The 19523-nt window shown below is 42.4% G+C and overlaps 2 protein-coding genes across 14 annotated transcripts in view; both read right to left on the bottom strand.

The window, feature by feature from the left end:
- Window positions 1-349: 349 nt before the first annotated feature.
- Window positions 350-9544, bottom strand: VAMP3 (vesicle associated membrane protein 3). Its single transcript, XM_027571044.2, has 5 exons — window positions 9456-9544; window positions 7258-7339; window positions 3845-4003; window positions 3041-3092; window positions 350-2189 (listed from the first exon to the last, which is right to left on the bottom strand). Coding segments are annotated over exons 1-5 (315 nt in total). The 5' UTR covers window positions 9458-9544; the 3' UTR covers window positions 350-2169.
- Window positions 9545-11061: 1517 nt separating this feature from the next.
- CAMTA1 (calmodulin binding transcription activator 1) overlaps window positions 11062-19523 on the bottom strand; it is an 869134-nt gene continuing 860672 nt past the window's right edge. For 8 of the 13 annotated variants that reach the window (XM_027625430.2, XM_027625448.2, XM_027625457.2 and 5 more), the window contains one exon: window positions 11062-14355. In XM_027625430.2, the coding sequence (XP_027481231.1) occupies window positions 14323-14355 (33 nt within the window). In that variant the 3' untranslated portion in view covers window positions 11062-14322. The remainder of the gene's footprint in view (window positions 14356-19523) is intronic. The other 5 variants (XM_027625467.2, XM_027625476.2, XM_027625507.2 and 2 more) reach the window with 1 other exon arrangement.

Here is a 19523-nt window from a genome sequence, read left to right as displayed (position 1 = left end):
TCCCTGTGGGCCACCTAGGCAGCTTGCCGTTCTACCACACACAGGCCGGCTCTGCACCTCACTCTTTAAAGAACATACATTGAAGAAACTCAAAAGCCAGATCCTGAGCATTCTGGTAATCGTGAGAAAGCCAGCCCCCGAGTCATCTATACTTTTCAGGAGGGGAAGGGTTTGCTTGGGTTCGCTAGGGTACAGGGAAATCCTGGGGACTAAGAAATGAGTCCTTCGGGAGGGAACCGGGGACAAGAAGAGAAAAATGGAGTTTGGGGTTTCTAAGTGAAAGGTGAGGGCAGCAGCAAGGAATGCCAGTTTTAAGACTTGGACCATGCGCAGCTGTTCTTCTACAAGCAACACAGATACCGGAATTCCATTTATAAACAGTTTATTCAGTTCATTATAGTGGGTAAGTTCCCAGCTAAATGCACAGATACAAGCGAGGTGCCCCTGGGTTAATGCAGGAGCCAGCAGGTTACATGGGACTGGGCACGAGGCAAGGAGGGAGCACCAAGGTTTCAGAGGCAGACCCGGCCAGAGCCCCTGAGCGGAGGGGTGGGCTCACGGCCCGCCCCACACTGACCCCGCTGCTTCCTTCTCACAGCTGGGCATCCTGCAGGGCGTGTCGTCAACACTGCAGCATCTCAGTGAGGCCAGGGCAACAGATATTAAAGGGAGTCCGTGTCCTGGTGCCCCTCAACTGTTGTTGCTTTGTAAGTCCCGTGCTAGCGTGGGAACAGGAATTTTGGAATCCTCCAGTAACCATGGGCCAGAGTAGTAATACCTCTGCATCTGTCCCTCAGCGCCTCCCTGCCTGCTTGCATGCCTGCCTGAATTCCCATCCTTAAGCCACCCGCCCTGATGACGCACATCTCACATACACAACAAGTCTCTCATGACAAAGCTATTTCCGAAGCAGCATCTTGTGCAGTCTATGACGCTGAAGAAAGAAAGGGTCTCTGGTTAACTATCCTCCAGGAAGAGTCATCCACCCCTGACCAATGCCCAATTGAAAGCATAATTTAGAAGACAGATTTAGGAAGTGGAATATGAATAAAAATAGGAAACAAACTCCCAAAGACTATCGTCTATGGGGAATGGGCCAGTTAAGGACCAGTTCACAGATGGTCTCACTTGAAGGCTGCAGAATTGTTGCTCACGTAATTATTAGAGACCTACTGGAGTCCACAGCTGACATTTTGTGAACTGCCGGGTAGAACTCAGTCTCCAGGGATGAGATGGTCAGAGTCTAGCTTAAACCTTCCCTCACCCGTGGGAGAAATGCTGAATCAGAGGGGGAGCTGCACCACCCACAGCACTCCAAAGGCAAGAAAGGCCTGTTAGGATGTAGAGGGTTCACAGACAAGATTACAATTTTAATTCTGAAGGGCACCTTAAGTTCCATTTGTCACTTTTTTGAATTTATCTGTTGGGAACAGACTTAAGGGCATTCAACTTTTTGGCAAAATAGAAACTTTGGTCATAGCCATAGTTCTATAAAAATGTTTTAAAGAGGCTATTATGTCTGATTAAAATAATATTTTTTAGCAAGTGATACAAAAACAGTTAACAAGAAAGTAAACATCTTCGTATCTAATGTAAAAGCCAAAACTCTTTATCCACATCTTATTTTAAATACAGCGCAAGAGTCAGTAGTGCTTATCAACAGTAGAGAGTTCTCTTCTAGGGAATCAGAAAAAGAGCAAAATAAGGCACAACCTGTTATGGTTACAGATCTGCGTTAGGCAGTAGTGTTCTTTCTGGAAGGCACAAACTGGAAATCTGATTACCTAAAAGTTTAGAATGTGGTTCTGAAGATGTCAGACGGCAAGGATAGCTAACTTGGAACAAATTCCCTTAACTGGAATTAACACCAATGCATCAAGACAACATGACTTTGAGGTGATGACACCTGGGAAATTAAGAGATCCTCTTCGTCAGCCGTGTGGCAATCTGTGAAGGCGCCGGGCCAGGTGTGGGCCGGGCGGCTGCACTTCAAGTTTGGAGTGCTTATGACATTACAAAGGCACGTTGCCTAGAAATTAAACTTTACGGTAACAAACAGAAAATCATCAGTTTAGACAGAACAGTAGGCGAGCTCGAGAATATAGCAGGTTCTAAGTCAAATGTCTTGAAGAGCTTTCTTGAACGGCAGGCTGGGGCTACACTGGTTCTTCACGGGGAAACATTCCACACTAACAAGCAGGGGAGACACAAAGAAGCAGAGGAAACAACAGTTCAGTCTCCCACTGCAAACCCAGAGTTAACAGTGAACATCACAGTCTAAATATGCAATTCAATTTGGCCAACTTCTTACTAGTGGCTTCTCTATACTTTGTCAAGGGCTTGAGGACGTTGTCAAGAGAAGGGATGGGAAGAACTGCTTTTGCAAATGGTTCCCAGGTCCTGGGCTACAAACGTCAATGGCCTGTTCCAGTATCATACATGGTAGCAGCAGTAATAACGTCAGTAATCATACTTCGTGTGTGCATGCCTGTCTGTATGGATTTATTTACTTACCCAGCTATTATTATTCCTATGCGCCGGGTACCATCCTATGCACTTCTTATATATTCAGCAGTGGTGTCCTCATAGCAAACGTTAAGGGGTAGGTACTATTATCATCCCCACTTTACAAGTGAAGAAACTGAGGATCAGGGACGTTAAACTGCTTGCCCAAGGCCACGCAGCTGGATGGGAATGGAGCCATGGTGGAGAACAGGTAGTCATGCTTTTAATCAATAGACGATACTCTTTCTTATAAAAGGAAATAGCAAATGAAAATGTACTCAGAGTGAAAACAGATGGATCAGTGGAAGTGAATACATTTTCTCTAACTTCAAAGGATCAATGTTTATATTTAAAAAAAACCCTGGATTTTAATGAAGTAACACTCAAGTATTTAAAACATTTACTGAAGAAAATGAAAATCTTTGGAGTAAACTAACAGTTCTGAGGGAACTTTTATTCTGAGTTCTTGTATGTGAAATCAACTGTGTCCATACCGAGAAGGCTTGAAAAATGAATTTAGGGCAGGAGAACTCACCGATGATGATGATGATGATGATGACCACAACGACAATCCCTATCGCCCACATCTATGACAAAACATAGACCATTTCACATTTCCAAATATAGACATTAGGGTGCTCACTGAAGAGTATGATAGTCTAGTCACGGACCGAGAAGTTAAGGTGCACTATAATCTGAAATAATTCATAGTTTTTAAGGCCTAAATTTACTGGTCTCAGTTACGGCATGAAGTTATTTATCTGCTTTTTAAAAAATGGTCAAATGACTTGTGGTCCCCGGAAAGGCATTTGCTTGTGTATACAAGTTCTTCACACAAGGCAGGGCTACTAAGCTCGTCCTGTGTATCAGAAAGTGTCACCTGTATACCAGTAAGGGGGCCGTGAGATGTATAAGATCTGCTTTGGGGTATGCTGCTTGTGGGCTGCTTTCTGCACTGGCTTTCAAGCACCCCCCCCCCCAATCCTGTGACGCCGGAGCCACTGGCTGAACCACAGGCCAGCGGACCACCAACCCCAGGCCTCTCCTGCCAGTATGTGTTCAGGGCTTTGCAGCGTAGGGGTGGAGGGTTGGAAGGGGCTTAGGTTGGTGACTGATTTTGGACATTCCTATTCTATATGCTTCTTAAGGTCAGCCACGGATCATGGAGCATTCCTAGCTGAGGGGAAAGGAAAGAGCATGCAGTCAGTGCTTCAGACTCGGAGTCAATCCAGGTTTCCACGTATGGGCCGTCAAACTCATCTCCAACACCCATAGCTTTAGTTGACCCTCTGAGAATACAGAGGATGACTTAATGTAAAACCAGTTAAAAGAAAATTACCTTGCAATTCTTCCACCAGTATTTTCTCTTCAACTTGGCAGCACTTGTTTCAAACTGGGACGCTCCTGCCTGCAGTGCATCTGCACGATCGTCTAACTCCGAGAGCTTCTGATCTCTTTCCAACACCTTGTCCACATTGACTCTCATGATGTCCACCACCTGAATGAACACCGATCACACCAAGTTACACATAAGGGAAGGGAAGAACAAGCAAAACCCTCAGTGAGGTAAATGGGCTCATTTTCTTTCAAGTCAGCACTTTATGACTTTGAGCCACAACTTTCTTTTAAAAAGGAGGGAGCAGGGAGTGGCTCACTCTTTCATGATGAAAATACTCAGCAAATTAGAAATAGAAGGGCACTTCTCTAACATGATAAAGGGCATTTATGGAAAAACCCACAACTAACATCCGTGCTCAATGTGGAGAGTTTCTCCCTAAGATCAAGAACAAGTAAAGATGCCCACTTTCACTAATGCTGTTCAACATTGTACTGGAAGTTCTGGCCAGAGCAAACAGGCAAAGGAAAGAATAAAAGACATTCAAATTGGAAAGAAAGAAGTAAAATGATCTCTATTTGCAGATGATTCCGTATATGGAAAATCCTAAAGAATCCACACACTACTAGAGTCAATAAACAAATTCAGTAAAGGTTCAGGGTACAAGACCAACACCCAGAAATCAGAATGTTTCCATACAAGAGAAATGAAAAGGAAATTAAAAAAATAATTTCATATACAGTAGCATCCAAAAGAATAAAATACTAGGGGATAAATTGAACCAAGGAGGCGAAAGATTTGTGCACTGAAAACTACAAGACATTGCTGAAAGAAACTAAAGACCTAATTAAATAGGAAGACGTCCCATATTCATAGATGGGAACACTTACTGTTATTAACATGGCAAGACATCTCAAAGCACTGTACAGATAAACAGATTCGACACAATCTCTACTAAAATTCCACTGTCCTTCTCCCCCTACCACCCCCTCCCAGAAACAGAAAAGCCAATCCTTAAATTTTTATGGAATTGCAAGGGGTCTGAAGAGCCAAAAACAATACGGAAAAAGAAAATGTTGGAGGACTCAGACTTTCCAATTTCAAAACCTTACAATAAAGCTACAGTAACCAAGGCGGTGTGATTCTAGCATAAAGACAGACATACAGACGGAGCATCCAGAAATCAACTCCAACATCTCTGGCCAGCTGATTTTTGACAAAGCTGTAAAGATCCTTCCGTGAGGAGGAGGATGGTCTCTTCAGCAAATGGTGCTAGGACAACGGGACAGCCATATGCAAAAGAATGAAACTGGACCCTTACACCTAACCCTACATATAAAAATTAACTCAAAATGGATCAATGACCCAAGAATAAGAGCTAAAAACTATAAAACTCTTAGAAGAAAACATAAGAGCAAATCTTCCAAACTTCAGATTTGGCCATGGATTTGACACCGAATCAAGAACAACAAAAGAAAAAATAAATTGAACTTTTTAAAAATTAAAAACTTTTGTGCATCAAAAGACATTATCAGGGATGTGAAAAGACAATCTACAGAACAGAAGAAACTATTTGCAAATCATTTATCTAAGAAGGGTTTAATATCCAGAATACATATATGTAAGGAACTCTTACTCCCCAACAACAAGGAGAGAAACTACCCAATTAAAAGCCAGGCAACAGACTTGAATAGACATTTCTACAAAGAATGTATACAAATGATCAACGAGCACATGAAAAGATATTCGACACTACTGGTCATTAAGAAAATGCAAACCAAAACCACAATGAAATACTTCATATTCACTAAGGAGGGCAGCTACACGCAGAGAAAACAGAAGCTAACAAGTGTTGGTGAGGATGTGGAAAAGCAGGAGCCCCCGGACACTGCGGGAGGGAATGAAGGCTGGCGCGGCCACTGTGGACACGTTTGGCAGATCCTCAAAAAGTGAAACACAGAATTACCACGTAATCCAGCACTCCTGCTTCTAGATACATATCCAAGAGAAATAAAAACATATGTCCACACAGAAATTTGTCCATGAATGTTTACAGCAGCATTATTCATGACAGTCAAAAGGTGGAAACTCAAAAACCCCTCCACAGATGAAAAGAAAAACGAATTATGTACACACACACACCATGGAACACCACTCAGCCATAAAAAGGAAGGAGGTACTGACAGATGCTACAACATGGATGAACAGCGAAAACATTATGCTGACTGAAAGAAGCCAAACACGAAAGGCCACATGGTGCATGGTCCCCTTTAGAGGATACAGCCAGAACAGGCAAATCTATAGAAACAAAGCCAATTACAGGTTACCAGGAATGGGAGAAAAGGGGAACGGGGAGTGGTGATTACATGTGTCCAGGGTGTTCTTCAGGAGGGGATGCAAAAGTAGTGAAATTAGAGGTAATGGCTGCACAACATTGTGAATACACCGAACACCACTGGTTAATGGCTAATTGTATGTTATGTAAATTTCACCTCAGTTAAAACAAAACAAAACACCTCTCCTTAAAATTCCTTTGGTTAAGAAAAAGGACCCAGTTTGATTTTGTGAGTAAACAAAAGTTTCATCCAGGATGGAATCAGAATGGGTTTCTTACCATGGAAATGTAAAATTTTCAGAATTCAGTTCATAAACAAAACCATCAGAACAAAATATTACCAAATGATTTAATAATGCAATCGAACCTAAGTTTAACTCTGCTTTTTAAAGCAGCTAAGTGCAGAAAGACCAAGATGTCTTTGTTGGACACTGACAGCTCTTTGGGCTATAGAATACGAGTCTGAATTTCTCACAGTCTTCCACTGTGGGTCTGCATATACAGAGCAGAACAAAAGATGCTGTGAGGGTCCTCTGACTCAAGAATTCCACAGATTTCGATTTGTTGGGCTAGAGCAGTTTGCCAGCATCTGCCTTTGGTACATGAATGGGCAACAATTGGAACTGAGTTCTAGAGGCTTCCTCAAGCCTGGTAACCAGTACGTCAGGCTACTGTAGGAAGCATTCTGATGAAAAATCTGGTCAGAGGGACTGGTCTTGGCTTGAACAATCTGTAGACCTAATCCTTAAAACTCTATTACCCTATTTAATAAAGTGGTTCTTTTTTTTTTTTTCCATTTTTTTTTTTTTTTTAATTGTGGCAAACTGTATCTTATAAAGTGGTTCTTGGAGGGATGTTCTCGGGAGGAGTGTCTGTGGTTAAGATACAAGATTTGGTCACAGGAAAACAAGCATGACACCTGGAGACTGACTTCTCAGAAGCTTAGCTCATCTGTTATTATGAAACAGTCAAAATTTCCTTTATACTCATGCTTTTATGATACTTTTTCTAAAAAGAATTCTTTCCAGAGTGTTCCCATGTTGGTTTAAAATTCACTGTCTTCAGTATTTGAGAGCAATACCTCATCTACTTGATTTTGTGTCTGCTGAAGTCTTCGGTTGCTGCCAGAGGCAGCACTTGAACCTGCAGGTACACTTGCAGACCTGAAATGTGGAAAGGCACAAGCATGAGTAAATTCTGATTCCAAATACATTTCTGTAAGTATGCAGACGTTATTCCAAGACCTCGCTGTTAGAAGTTTCAGAACTAAAGCAGAAGAAGAAATCCTTCCTACGGTAATGAACAAAGGTTCTAATGATGTTTCTTCTAATTCCTCTATAATTTCCAAGATTCATCCATATGTGAAAAGTGACCAGTCTAAAGTGAAGGTTTAGTAAGCTCTACTTTGCATCGCTGAAGCAACCTGATCTTCAGATCAGGGATCCTAAGAGAGAGAAACTACACCTTCCAATTTTTTGTTTAAAGGCACACATCTACTTAAATGCACTCAGTACTCTTCTGATCTCTCTCATTGTGGCAAGAACTGTTTTCATAGTTATGAGTAATTACAGAATGCCACTTTTCCAGTAAGGAGAAATATATTCATTCACAGAAACAGGGTCAGGAACATCAAGATGCAGGGAGGAGGGGTGGTATGAGTGGGAAAAGTGAGATGAAGCAGTGCTTCCTCTCTTAAAAGGTACTCCTCTTCAAATCCTCACTGAATGCCTATTTCTCCCCAGGAAGATCTTCCTTGACCACTGTGGCTCTGAAGTCCTTACTGCTTCCATTACTTGGTTGGCCATGCTTTGATTTTTCACACACACAGATGGCCCTTGAACAAGGTGGAGTTTGGGGGTGCTAACCCCTTTCCCTTCCCCACAACTGAGAATCAGCATATAACTTTTGACTCCTCCAAAAATGCAACTACTAATAGCCTACTGTTGACCGGAGGCCTTAGCAATAACATAAACCATTTACACATATTTGTATGTTATACGTTATTATACACTGTGTTATTACAATGAAGTAAGCTAGAGAAAAAATGTTAAGAAAATCACAAGACAGAGAAAATACATTTACAGTCCTGTATTTACCAGAAAAAACCCACGTGTAAGTGGACCTGCACAGTTCAAACCCATGTTGTTCAAGGGTCATCTGTAATGTCTTGCCTTACAGACTCCTGTGTCTTAAGAGGTTTCTTCCCTGTATCCAAGACAGCACCTAGTATGTGTCTTGTACACAACAGCTACTGATGCATCCACTGATTCAAGTTCTTTCATACCTACCATGTGTCAAAGACCAGGGATGTAGCAGGTCCCATGCCTGCCCTTAACACTTTATTTTTATTCTCTGATAGTAGTGAAGGACCATGTACTGGTACGTTTTCTCATTTAATCCTTATAACTCTTTGAAGGGGGTACTACTATTAACCTCATTTCACAGAAGTGTAAAGTGCAGTTTAGAAAGTCAACACAGCTGGTTGCAGTGGAGCCGGTCTTTAGACCAGGTCCCATATGATCTAGACCTTAACCACTGTGATTTCCTGTCACAGCAGCCTCAGCAGGTACACTCTAGAGTGGTGACCCTAGCTTCTAGAAGGAAACCGGGGGAAGCACCCATTCCTTCCTCCTCTCTAGGTGAGCGATGGACAGGCTGGAGGGGCCGGAGGGTCCTTGTGACTCTTGGCAGTTTTCTCTGAATGTTACCACGGGACACTCCCACGTTTTTAAGGGCCACTACAAGACGGCTTCTGCTTAGAGAGGGAAGGTCCACAGCTCTGCTCCTGAGTCCGCTCTACCCAGGGCCGAGGTCCTTTCCCTTGCAACTTCCGGAGCCCAGCCCAGCACCAGGAGGCGAACGGGCGCTCCAGGTCTAGGGCAGGGGCCACCGCTCCTCTCCGGAGCCGCGGGCTGGGGTTAAGGGAAGCGGAGAAGGGGTAGGGTCCAGGTAGGGTCAGGGGAAGGAGGGGCGTTTCCTAGCTCCGGGAAGCCCCCGGCCGCCCCGCCCCCGCCTCTTCCGCGATAGCCCGACAGCCGCGGGGCTGCGAGCTGCGCCGCGGGGCTGCCTCGGCCCGCCCGCAGCCCGCAGCCCGCAGCCCGCAGCCCGCACCCTCGGGGCCGCCGCCCACCCCTGGCCCTCGGGAGCCACCGCGCAGGCCCGCGTCCGAGCGGCTGCCGGGGTCGGGGGGGGGGGGGAACCGAGCCGGGGGAGGGTCTCAGCCGCGGGCCACCGCCCCCCGGAGTCCGAGGCCGCCCCGCGTCTCGCCGCGTCACTCACATTTTGGCGACGGCGGGCGACGGTCAGCAGAGCGGCGCAGCGGGACCGAAGGCCGGGAGCTGGGCGGGGCGGCGGCGCGGGGCAGATGACGTCGCCGGGCGCGGCCGCGGAGGGGCGCGCCGTAAGGGGGCGGGGTCCAGCGGGGCGGGGCCACCCGGGAGCGCTGGGCGGTCCCGCGCGAGCTGACTGCGCCGGGAGCGCTCTGCCCGCCGCCGCCCTTGCGACGCTGGGGGATGTGGCGCAGTAGGCGCTGCAAGGGGAATGTGTAGGTCAATCGGAGCGGGGGCGTGGTACATTTTTCCGGGCCCGGGCGCCATTTCCCTGGCCGTGACAGTACTGGGGACTGACTGTGTGCTTCTGCTTGAAGTCCCGCGTTAACCCAGTGGTCCTGGGGACCCCACGTTTCCCAGGGAAACTTGTTAAAATGAGATCGGAAGTCCCTTTGGGGGTATTTATCACACGCGTCGATAGGGTTAGACTCCCTCTCTTCGTGTGCTCGTTTGTGACTCAAGTATTTGTCACTGCACAGACCGTACTGCAATCTGTTTACGGGAGCCTGGCCATGAGGAGCTGTGTTAGTTTCTGTATTTCTATATCCCCGGGCCCCGGCACAGAGTAGGTCCTCAACTTCTGGTCGGCTGTAGGCGGAGGCATAAATCCAAATGCAGTGAGTTACTCTGCAATGTATTTAAAGTTGTTACTGGAAGTATTCCTACCAACGTAGACAACGCCTACCTTAAAAAACAAAACAAAAAAGCAACACTGCAAAGCACTGCCAGGTCAACCGGCAGGTGAGATGAGAAATGGAAACGAAAATACTTTTAATACCGAACTGTCTTTTCCGACGGTCAATGTAATAATTTGAAAAGGGAGAGGTCAGTGTGTATTAGAATAAACAAGAGTGTTACAGAGGAGGTGGGATTTGAGTTGGGTAAGTAGATAAGAAGAGAACTCTCCAGGCAAGGGATGAATACACATGACCAAAGGCAGCAGTGGAAATGGACATGGTTTGCACCGCCAACCGGAAGGGGCAGGTTGCGCGGTACAGGTGAAAGTAAGACAGTCAAGAGTGAGACTAAACAAGCAAGGAGAATGTCATTTAAATGCAGTGGGCTCCAGAAATCACTGGGGCCTGGTGGAGTTGGGAGATACCTTGCGGACTTGGTCTGGCAGGAGCATCCACACAGGACTCCATGGAAGAGGGACTACCAGGGAGACAAGATGACACTGCAGTGAAAGGAAAGGAGATGACGACAGAATTCTCAGAAAAGAAGATGGACATTAGTAGTCAGTTGGAAAATGCCTTTTCAAAAACAGCAGAGGATTTTAGCGGCAGTGGTGAATTTAGATTGGTGTCTTTATGTTTCAAGTAACTGGTATGTTGAGAGGTGCCTGAGAAGACCATTGAGAAGCAAGGGTTCTAGGGGCAGTGGCTTACGAAGACATTTTTCTTTTATGGGCATGTCTGAAGCTCTGTAACAGTCGATGCCAAAACATTTGTCTCTAGATCTAAGGAGATACATGAGATGATCTCATCTGGGTTTGAAACAGGCCGGTCACCCTGGATTTCAGTATCAGGTAAAGTTAAAGCAAAGCACACACATAGTATGGGGAAATTTTCTTCGTTTTTAATTTACAGCAGAAAGAATATAAAGCATTCAGAAAACATTTTCCATATTTTAAGGGCAATTCAAAACATTTTGCATGGTTTCCAGCAGCTGAGTTCTTCAACAGATCCATTGATTCAATGATGCTTCACATGCACAATTACAAAAATAAAACTTACAAAAAAGAAGACATCTAGACTAGTTTTACATGCAAGTCTCAGGGACCCCCCATTGGGCGCCAACTACTGTGTGGAACTGCCATAAGCGACCGTGCAGCCAGAGAGGGGTTCGAGTTATTGTCTTTATTTCGTTCACACAGTACAGCTGATTTCAAATGGGTAACAAGAATAGCAATTAAATCTTCAGGAGACAGAATAAGATTAGCTATTAATTTTATAATGAAATCCTACTCCTGGCACTTGGGAATTCAGATTATCCAAGAAAGCTGCGCTTACCTATCGTCTTATATTCAAAATTAAGATTCACAACCAAGGAAAAGCGGTCAGAAATGCTTCGTTTCAGTGGAAGTGCATCTGTACCTCACCTAGGATTCACAGTTGTACTGGTAGGCTACACGGGTAGGTTTTGAACCTACTCCCTATCCCCTCCGTAAGAACCCTCCTAATTCTATGTTAAGTCTTTATCTTCCAGAAGTTTCTAACTTACTTGGCTAATAATGTAGCATGGGAGACATTAAAAAAAAATAAATGAATAAGTCAATGTGAGGGTTAACACAAATCCACTGAGGTCATTACTCTTGTCAAAAGATCAGTTATTTGTACCATAATAAATGGAATAAACGTATCTAAATTCGGTACTAATATGGGATATCCTGAAAGAGCTGGCTTTCACCTTCCTATTCCCATTTACGATACATTTGTGTGTTTGTAAATTACTCAATCCTACAGGTCAAATTGGGTAAAATAATAGGCATTTCGGGGCGGGGGGAGGGCAACAGCTGCAACATAACCCACACATTTAAAAACAAAATCGAGCCAGGTCAGTTTACAAATGTACAGGTGGCTACTGGTTGTGGGGCCGTCACTGTTGTCAAAGCTGATCACAAGCGGTAAGACATATACTGTACAGTAATCCGAGGTTGGCAGTGAAAGGAAGTAATTAAAAAACAAGTACAATTATAGAAAAGGCACCAAGAGCACTGACCCCAGTTTTTACCACAATCTTTCTGTATCTACCTTCCTTCTAAAGACACCAGTTTAAAAGCTTATTTGTGAATATTTTTAGGCTTCACAACGAGCCTTGAGTTTTAACTTACAGTTGGCAGCCAGAACCAAGAAAAAAACAAAACAAAACTGTTATCTCAGCTTTACACCAACTGATCCTGAAACTTTACCTGGGAATTTTAAACTGGCATCAGCAAATGCGAACTTTATTCTCTCAATTTAACGTTAGTAGTTTAATTTTTAAAAGCATCAGATTTCTTTGGCTCCTCATTATATGGAAAGAGTAATAGACCATGACAACCCTATGAGACCAGTTTGCATCTTTTAAATTCTTAGTTATTTTTGTGCAATTTTTGATATATTTTCTGATTTCCAGCAGGAGATATGAAAAACGTGAGACGTTTTCCTACTTTTCATACTATTTCTTTTGTCAGGTTCTGATCGTTCTAGGTGTTCTTTGTTGGAGTGAGTGGATGGTGTTAAGCTATATACGGATTCATCTTATGATTATCTGTTTAGCAAAAGTAACTTAATTTTCTTAAGCAATATTAGCATTCACATTACTTGGCACCATTGGCAAAAAAATTTTAAATTAAATAAAATAAACTCCTGGTAGCCAAAATTAAATGTAAACATATCCTTTTTTTTTTAAAGTAATGTTACTCTGCCTTTTATCCTAAGTCTAAATACAGTAGCTCTTTTTTTTTTGTTTTTTGTTTTTTGCAGTTTAGTCATGCTTTAGCAAAATGTTCTTCTAAAGAACATTTAAAATAAAGTACTCTTATAGTGAAATAAAGTTTTTTTTTGTTTCATTTTACAGACCATAGCCACTAATGCTTTGCTTTTGTTCATTTCTTTTTTCTTGATTTCATGCACATATCTCTTTGTTTTAATATATACAATATATACAAACAATACATCCACATTTTTTCTCGCTCATTCAGACAAAACTATACAAATAATTTTATCTTGCCATGTTATTGACCTTTGTGAATAAAATATTTAGCAATTAATATAATCCCTTTCAAATATTTTCTCACTTTCCGTTTCTATCTTCTATATATACACAGAAACTGCTCAGTTTGGATGAGATTATAGCCAAAAATATGGAATTTACTGGCCAGAACGCAGCACCACACTGATCTTTTAGGTGGCAAATGTCCAGGCAAGGTTTATGATTCCTTAGAATGACTACAGTTTCCAAGGTTACTAAAAAAGGCTCCATGCTGTACCAATTCTCTAAGTAAATCTCATTGCACATGAAAGTAAGGCCCAAAAATTAAAGTGCTGAGCATGACAAAAGGGACAAGATGATCACTATACTCGCAGGTCCTTGGGAGGTGGTGGGGACAAGAAAATAAATTTAAACTCTGTAAGCTGTTTCTCATTAGTTCCCATGCATTACCCGTTTACCACACACCCGCCCCTCTGCAAATTTCCACAAGACATTAAAAACCTGCAGATTTTAAAAGTTGCATTAAGTGTGCTGTAGAGATTAAAACAAACACAAATTAAAATAAAATAAGATCAGTGAAGGAAATGAGAACACACGGACCCAATAAAGATTTGTATGATCTAAGCCCTCCACTGAGAATCAATCCCAAAGATTCAGCTTCTTGGAAGTAACTGACAGGTGCAGGAGCAGCACTCTCTTTTGTTGCTAGTGCATCCCCACCTTTGCTTGTCTGTATTTTTGGTATAAGTATTTGTACAGTTCCACACGATGTTTGAATACAGCCCTATATGAGAAGGAAACTGGCTTCTTCCTAAGAAGGGGAAGCCTCTTTCAGTTCCTCGTGGTGTCTTGTTTTCCCATGATCCAACAGAAGATTGAGTTCCAAGATGTCTTGCTGATCAAATTAAAAGTTGTCCATGAAAGTGCAGATGCAATGACCAACACATTCCTGTTAAAATCCTGCAGCTGATCTCCCCAAAACTGCAGAGGGATTGTGTGTGTGCGTGTGTGTGCGTGTGTGTGTGCGTGCGTGTGCGTGTCGTTGCTGTCTCTGCTAAAAACAGAAATGAAAACAGTCTGAAAAGCAATGTCACATTGCTAAGGGATGCTGCTGTATGTCTTCAAGTTCCTTGGCCTTTCTCAACTCTTTCACTCTGGAAGAGAAACAGAACAGAACACCAGGTGATAGCTATATAGTGAAACCGTGGCCAGGTGAGGGGAAGGCCATTACCGTTCCCTCTGAAGTGAAAAACCAAGACAAAACCCTTGGGAAGACTGATGGCAAAAGAAACTCCTGCTACACTACTGGGGGAAATATTCCAAGAGGAAGACATGACCCTTCCTGAAACTCTACTCTGCAGCGAGTGCTCTAAACACAAAGCAATACCGAAGTCTACAGCATTAAGTCACGTGTGACAGCAACGTGTTCATCTTAGGAAGAGTTAACTGTTCACCTAGCTTTCCTTTTTAGCCTGGTGGGACCACCATTAATGGCCGGCAATCCCAAAGGAGGCAAGTTAGGGAAACTGCACACACACTTACTTCACGTCTGACACACCCAGGGATTGAACTGCTTTGCTCACAGACTCAAGACCGTCGGTATCTTGAAGCCGATCGGACGCCTGCATAGCTCGACTACTGCACTCGCAGTATTGTGGAGTCTTTCTGATTTTCGTTATTCCTTACCTTCCTCCCATTCCACATTGTAACTCTACAAGATGTTCGGGTCACTTCCCCTAGTGCTCCCAGATGGATAGCAACAGGGTGCTGTACCAAGCAGGTACACTTTGTGCTATTTATCCAACATGTTGTAGCAAACACATTTAAATGAAATTGTTATCAACGGAGTCATGGAAAGTTCACATCAGCAAATTACGTGTTAATGGTCTGGTCTCTGGTCTATAGTTTTCAATATAAAACTTTGTCTTGGGTTTTGGACATGGCCACCTGATGTAGGTGGGGCGCCAGGGAAGGGGTCGTAAGCTAGGTTATTTCCTTTTAGTGGCAAATAATGAAGATCTTGCCTTAATAGCCAAATGATCAAATGCGAGTGTGGCTTCAGGGTCTAAGTCCTGAAAGCAGCATGTGCGGGACAGGGCAGACAGCGTGTAGCTCTGCATACCGTATAATAACATTTGTTTCCCAAAATGGGGGTGGGAGAATGGGTTTAGGCAAATAGAAGCAGCAGTTTCTTGGGACACGTATACCCTACACCTCAACAGCGCAACAAGAAAAGGTCTCATCTGTTTTTCTCACGTGGGCCTATACAGGGGTCAGTAATCCCCCAAACACAGTTTTCTGATTCTCTAAGGATAAGGTTTCTGCTGTTATCTTAAGTGATACCAGTCAATTTAAATTCTATTCTAAAACAAATGCCACTTTACTTTCTAAGATTCTTGTTAACACTCAGGGGGAAGAAAACATTTTGAAAAGCAGTAGGAAGTTGCTAATATTACACAGGCTGGGATTCAACGACCTGGCACATACGCTATTATAGCAACTTAAGAAGATTTACCACCTCCAAGCAGAATCATTTCTGAGTATTCTGCAAAGTTGATACAATCTCTTCAAAGAGTAGTTGCTCTCTTTCAGAAAAAAAAGCTTTATTATTTTATCATTAATACTGAAAAGAATTATCATGTTTGAAAACTTGCTTATTTGCCTGACTTATTGACTAAATACACCAGGTCCAGCTTGATCAACAGTGTATCTTCAAAACTGCTGAAATCCTTCCTTAACAGGTACACTTAGAACACATTGCTCTGTTCGTAACTGGATCCAGGTATTATCTAGTTTCAAATTTTATAACTAAATATACCATGGATTGTTAAGTTTTAGAGTGATTTGGATCGTATTGCAGTACAGAATTGTGCATCATTATAGGTCCCTGATTTTGGACATGCATACTTGATAAATAAATGGCTTTTTAAAAATTGAAACATGCTATATTGTGTGTTCAATTTTTAAACATGCAGTATCTATACTAACAGCCCTCTGGCTGGAAAAATGCAAGGCATGCATTGATGCCACCTTTACCCCGGGCATGCAGAATCTGTACTTGTGCAGACCCAGCCGCTGAATCACCGCGAAAGGTGCATGCTCCTTCGGATGCGACATTTCATTTCTGCACCAGTACAGAACTCATTCACAGATATGCAAGAGTGACTCCATCCCCGATGAGATTTCTAGAATCTGAAGAATTCTGAACTCAAAATCTGACAGCATAAACACAGATGTCCACCCACAGTTTTTCTAGAGTGAAGAGGAACGATTTAAAAAGATTAAGTTCATCATTGAGATGAAAGAAAAAGAAGAGTGGATTATAAGCCAGAAATGTTTCATACAGTCTCAGACCAAAGAAGCTGTAATCAGCTGGTCATAGTGGGTAAACCTTAAACATTTTTCTTTTAGTTAAAATGGTCACATTTGTTTCTGCAGGGTTTTTTTTCCCAATTTCTTTTGAAACTAATTAAAAAGTCAACTAAGTTTTCATGAGGTTTCAAAGTCACCATGTAAATACTCTGCTATAAACTAGCGATAGCCTCGCATGGCTCTAGGTTAAGGAGAGATGCATGTCCACACACAGAGATGACTACAGTCGTCTACACTGGAAAAAGGAGACGCCCTGATCTCCGACATGTTTTCTAGGCTTTCATCACTCCTCAGCTATGGTGGAGAACTTAGTTCTCAGTTTCAGGACGATGTTTTTATAGTACGTTAGCATGATTAAGTGATACCCGAATGGCTTCAATGGCATAGGTTTTTTTGTTTGTTTGTTTTGTTTGTAACAGAAAGATGTTCAAGGAGGAATTAGGGAAGAGGAAGAGGAAGAGAAGGCTTCTGTCCCAATGGCTGTACAGGCTTAGTATTTGTTACCTTGTTTAGTCCTCCCAACACATCCCCGTTCTCTCCAATTTGTAAATGCAGAACCTGAGATTTATAGCAATGAAGCAACCTGCCTCAAATAATACAGTTAACAAGTGGCAGAGTGGGGATTTGAGCCCAGGCCTGTCTGACTTCACCTCTCCACTCTGCTGCCTCAGGAGAACAAAACAATGAAAAAACAAAAAACAAAAAACAAAAAAAACCAACTGTTACCGTATCAGTTTTTCCGAAGGCATTTGGAAAATCTCCATGGCATGAGAGGCGTACATTTTTGAAAACTGGTAACAATTAACACCTATATTCCTAACAATTATATTTCCTCAACTCTGAGACGCTGTCCCTTATGGGACCTTATGTTGATTTTACTACGGTGTTGGGAGAACAAAAATTCCTCCACTTAAAATGCACTTATCAATTTTATAAAATGGATCTGAGATCTGAAAATAGTGGGAATAAGAACCAAGGAAAGGGAAGATTTTTATCCTCCTGCAATGTCCAATTGGCAGACTACATGGATGTCAATTTACCTCTCAACATTTAGATGAAATTGAGAGACTTTTACAATCTGCCCTACTGAAGTCATAAATGGAGTTCTAAGTTACTTGAGGGCAGATTATTAGGATAGACTAGAGGTACCTAATTTTTAATTTTATTTTGTTTTCAGTCAAATGTCAACTGGACAAAAAGTAATGTTTGAATGATCTATTGCCTCTAAAGAAACACAGAACAATTAACTATATCCCTGAAGTAATTTAGAACATTTGATACTCGAATTTTTGTTAGCAAATCTTAAAAAACAGATGTTTCCAATAGTTACAGAAATTTGTTGTTGCCTTGTCTCTGTCAGGACATGAAAAACCACTAAAAGGCACATGTCAACTACACATACATCTGCCATGAGAAGGGTCATAAAAGTTTAGCTGTTATTACCTCTGGGCTTTTCTCCTGGCTTACTTATACTTCCAAAATGTGCTACAAGGAGTATACTTCTTCTGTAATAATTATTCCTGCTTGTCATTCTCCAAAAAAAAAAAAAGTTTATAAGATGTTTTTCTATCCATCTGTTACTACTACACGTCTCACAAATGTTGCATTCACGTGACACAAGAAACCCAACTGAAAAATTCAGTGGAGAAAAAAAAAATTCAATTTTATAGTCCAAAACCAGCATCAACTAACTGAACCAGTGTCATCGATACTACCTGCATTATGAGCCATTTTTTTCAGTACACAACTTGGTAAATAGAGACCAGAATTTTTGAAGTTGGAATTATGCTTGAAAATCCAGTCACTGTATTTATAGAACTTAGAATACAGATGTTCAATAAACTTCTGTTGCGTGGTATATGCTATCTACATGCAGCTAATGGTTCCTGAGGTTTTGGTTCTCTAAAGGAATTACACCTGCGAGATTCATTCAGGACCAATAAAGAACCTAGCCTAAGAATGTCCTGGTCATCTAAAAACAAACCCCATTATAATTACGCTTGCTTCTGAATTTCTCCACGCAGAAGACAGAGCAGCCTTCCGTGGGACGGGACAGACAATTCACTGGGACAGAGGCTACAAGTCCTGTAGCTACAAGGCTCTCACGGCCGTATGGAGAGCGGCAAGGAGCATAGTTCTCAGCCTCCTGAAAGTACCCTGGAAAACAGTACTCCTACGACTGACTTAGAGGAGCAAGACTTTGACCTGTGACCATTCAACTATAAAAATTGGAGACAAATCCTGGATTTGCCCAAGCATTCTAGGCTGAAAATGATCGCCACTTTGGGATACTGCTGTAGTCTCAACAACAAGAAAAACAAAACAAAACAAAAAAATAAAAACAAAACAAACCCCCCCAAGCCCTCCCAAAACAACCAACCCCCACAACAAAAAAACAAAACCAAAGAAAAAACAACAACAACAACAACAACAAAAAAAAACGAATGTTGCATTCTAATGTACTGAAGTGATGTAGTAAGCAACAGCACTGAAAGCCAGCAAAAGCCCACAGGGTTTATTTCCGTCAGACGTCCAATGATAATTCATGAATAAATGAAGTAGGCCTGCTTCCGAAATTTGTAGCAAACAATGGCTCCATGGGTAAAGCATAAGGCAAAGCTGTTTCATTACATCTACTCAGGAACGCTCAGCCAGAGGAATGTTTCATGAGTCAGTGGATTTTAGCAGGTATATTCTTGCAATGCTGGACGTCAAAAATATACAGGGCAGCCAGATGCGGCTTTCTGATTAGTTACCTGTTGCTCTGAGAGCTGCAATAGCTCGTGGGGAATTTAGGAAAAGAGAGATCTTGCCATTTTCCAGAAATCTCATTTGGATTGCAAAACAAAAAAGACAGAGAGGCCCAATAAGAATGACACAGAGCATGTTGTCTGCAATTTAACACACACCACTGTGTTCCAAAAATATTCATTTCCTAAAAGAGGCAAGT

The sequence above is a fragment of the Zalophus californianus genome, chromosome 4 (genome assembly GCF_009762305.2).
Source record: "Zalophus californianus isolate mZalCal1 chromosome 4, mZalCal1.pri.v2, whole genome shotgun sequence".
Classification (NCBI taxonomy): domain Eukaryota; kingdom Metazoa; phylum Chordata; class Mammalia; order Carnivora; family Otariidae; genus Zalophus; species Zalophus californianus.
This window is presented reverse-complemented; position numbering and strand designations above follow the sequence as displayed.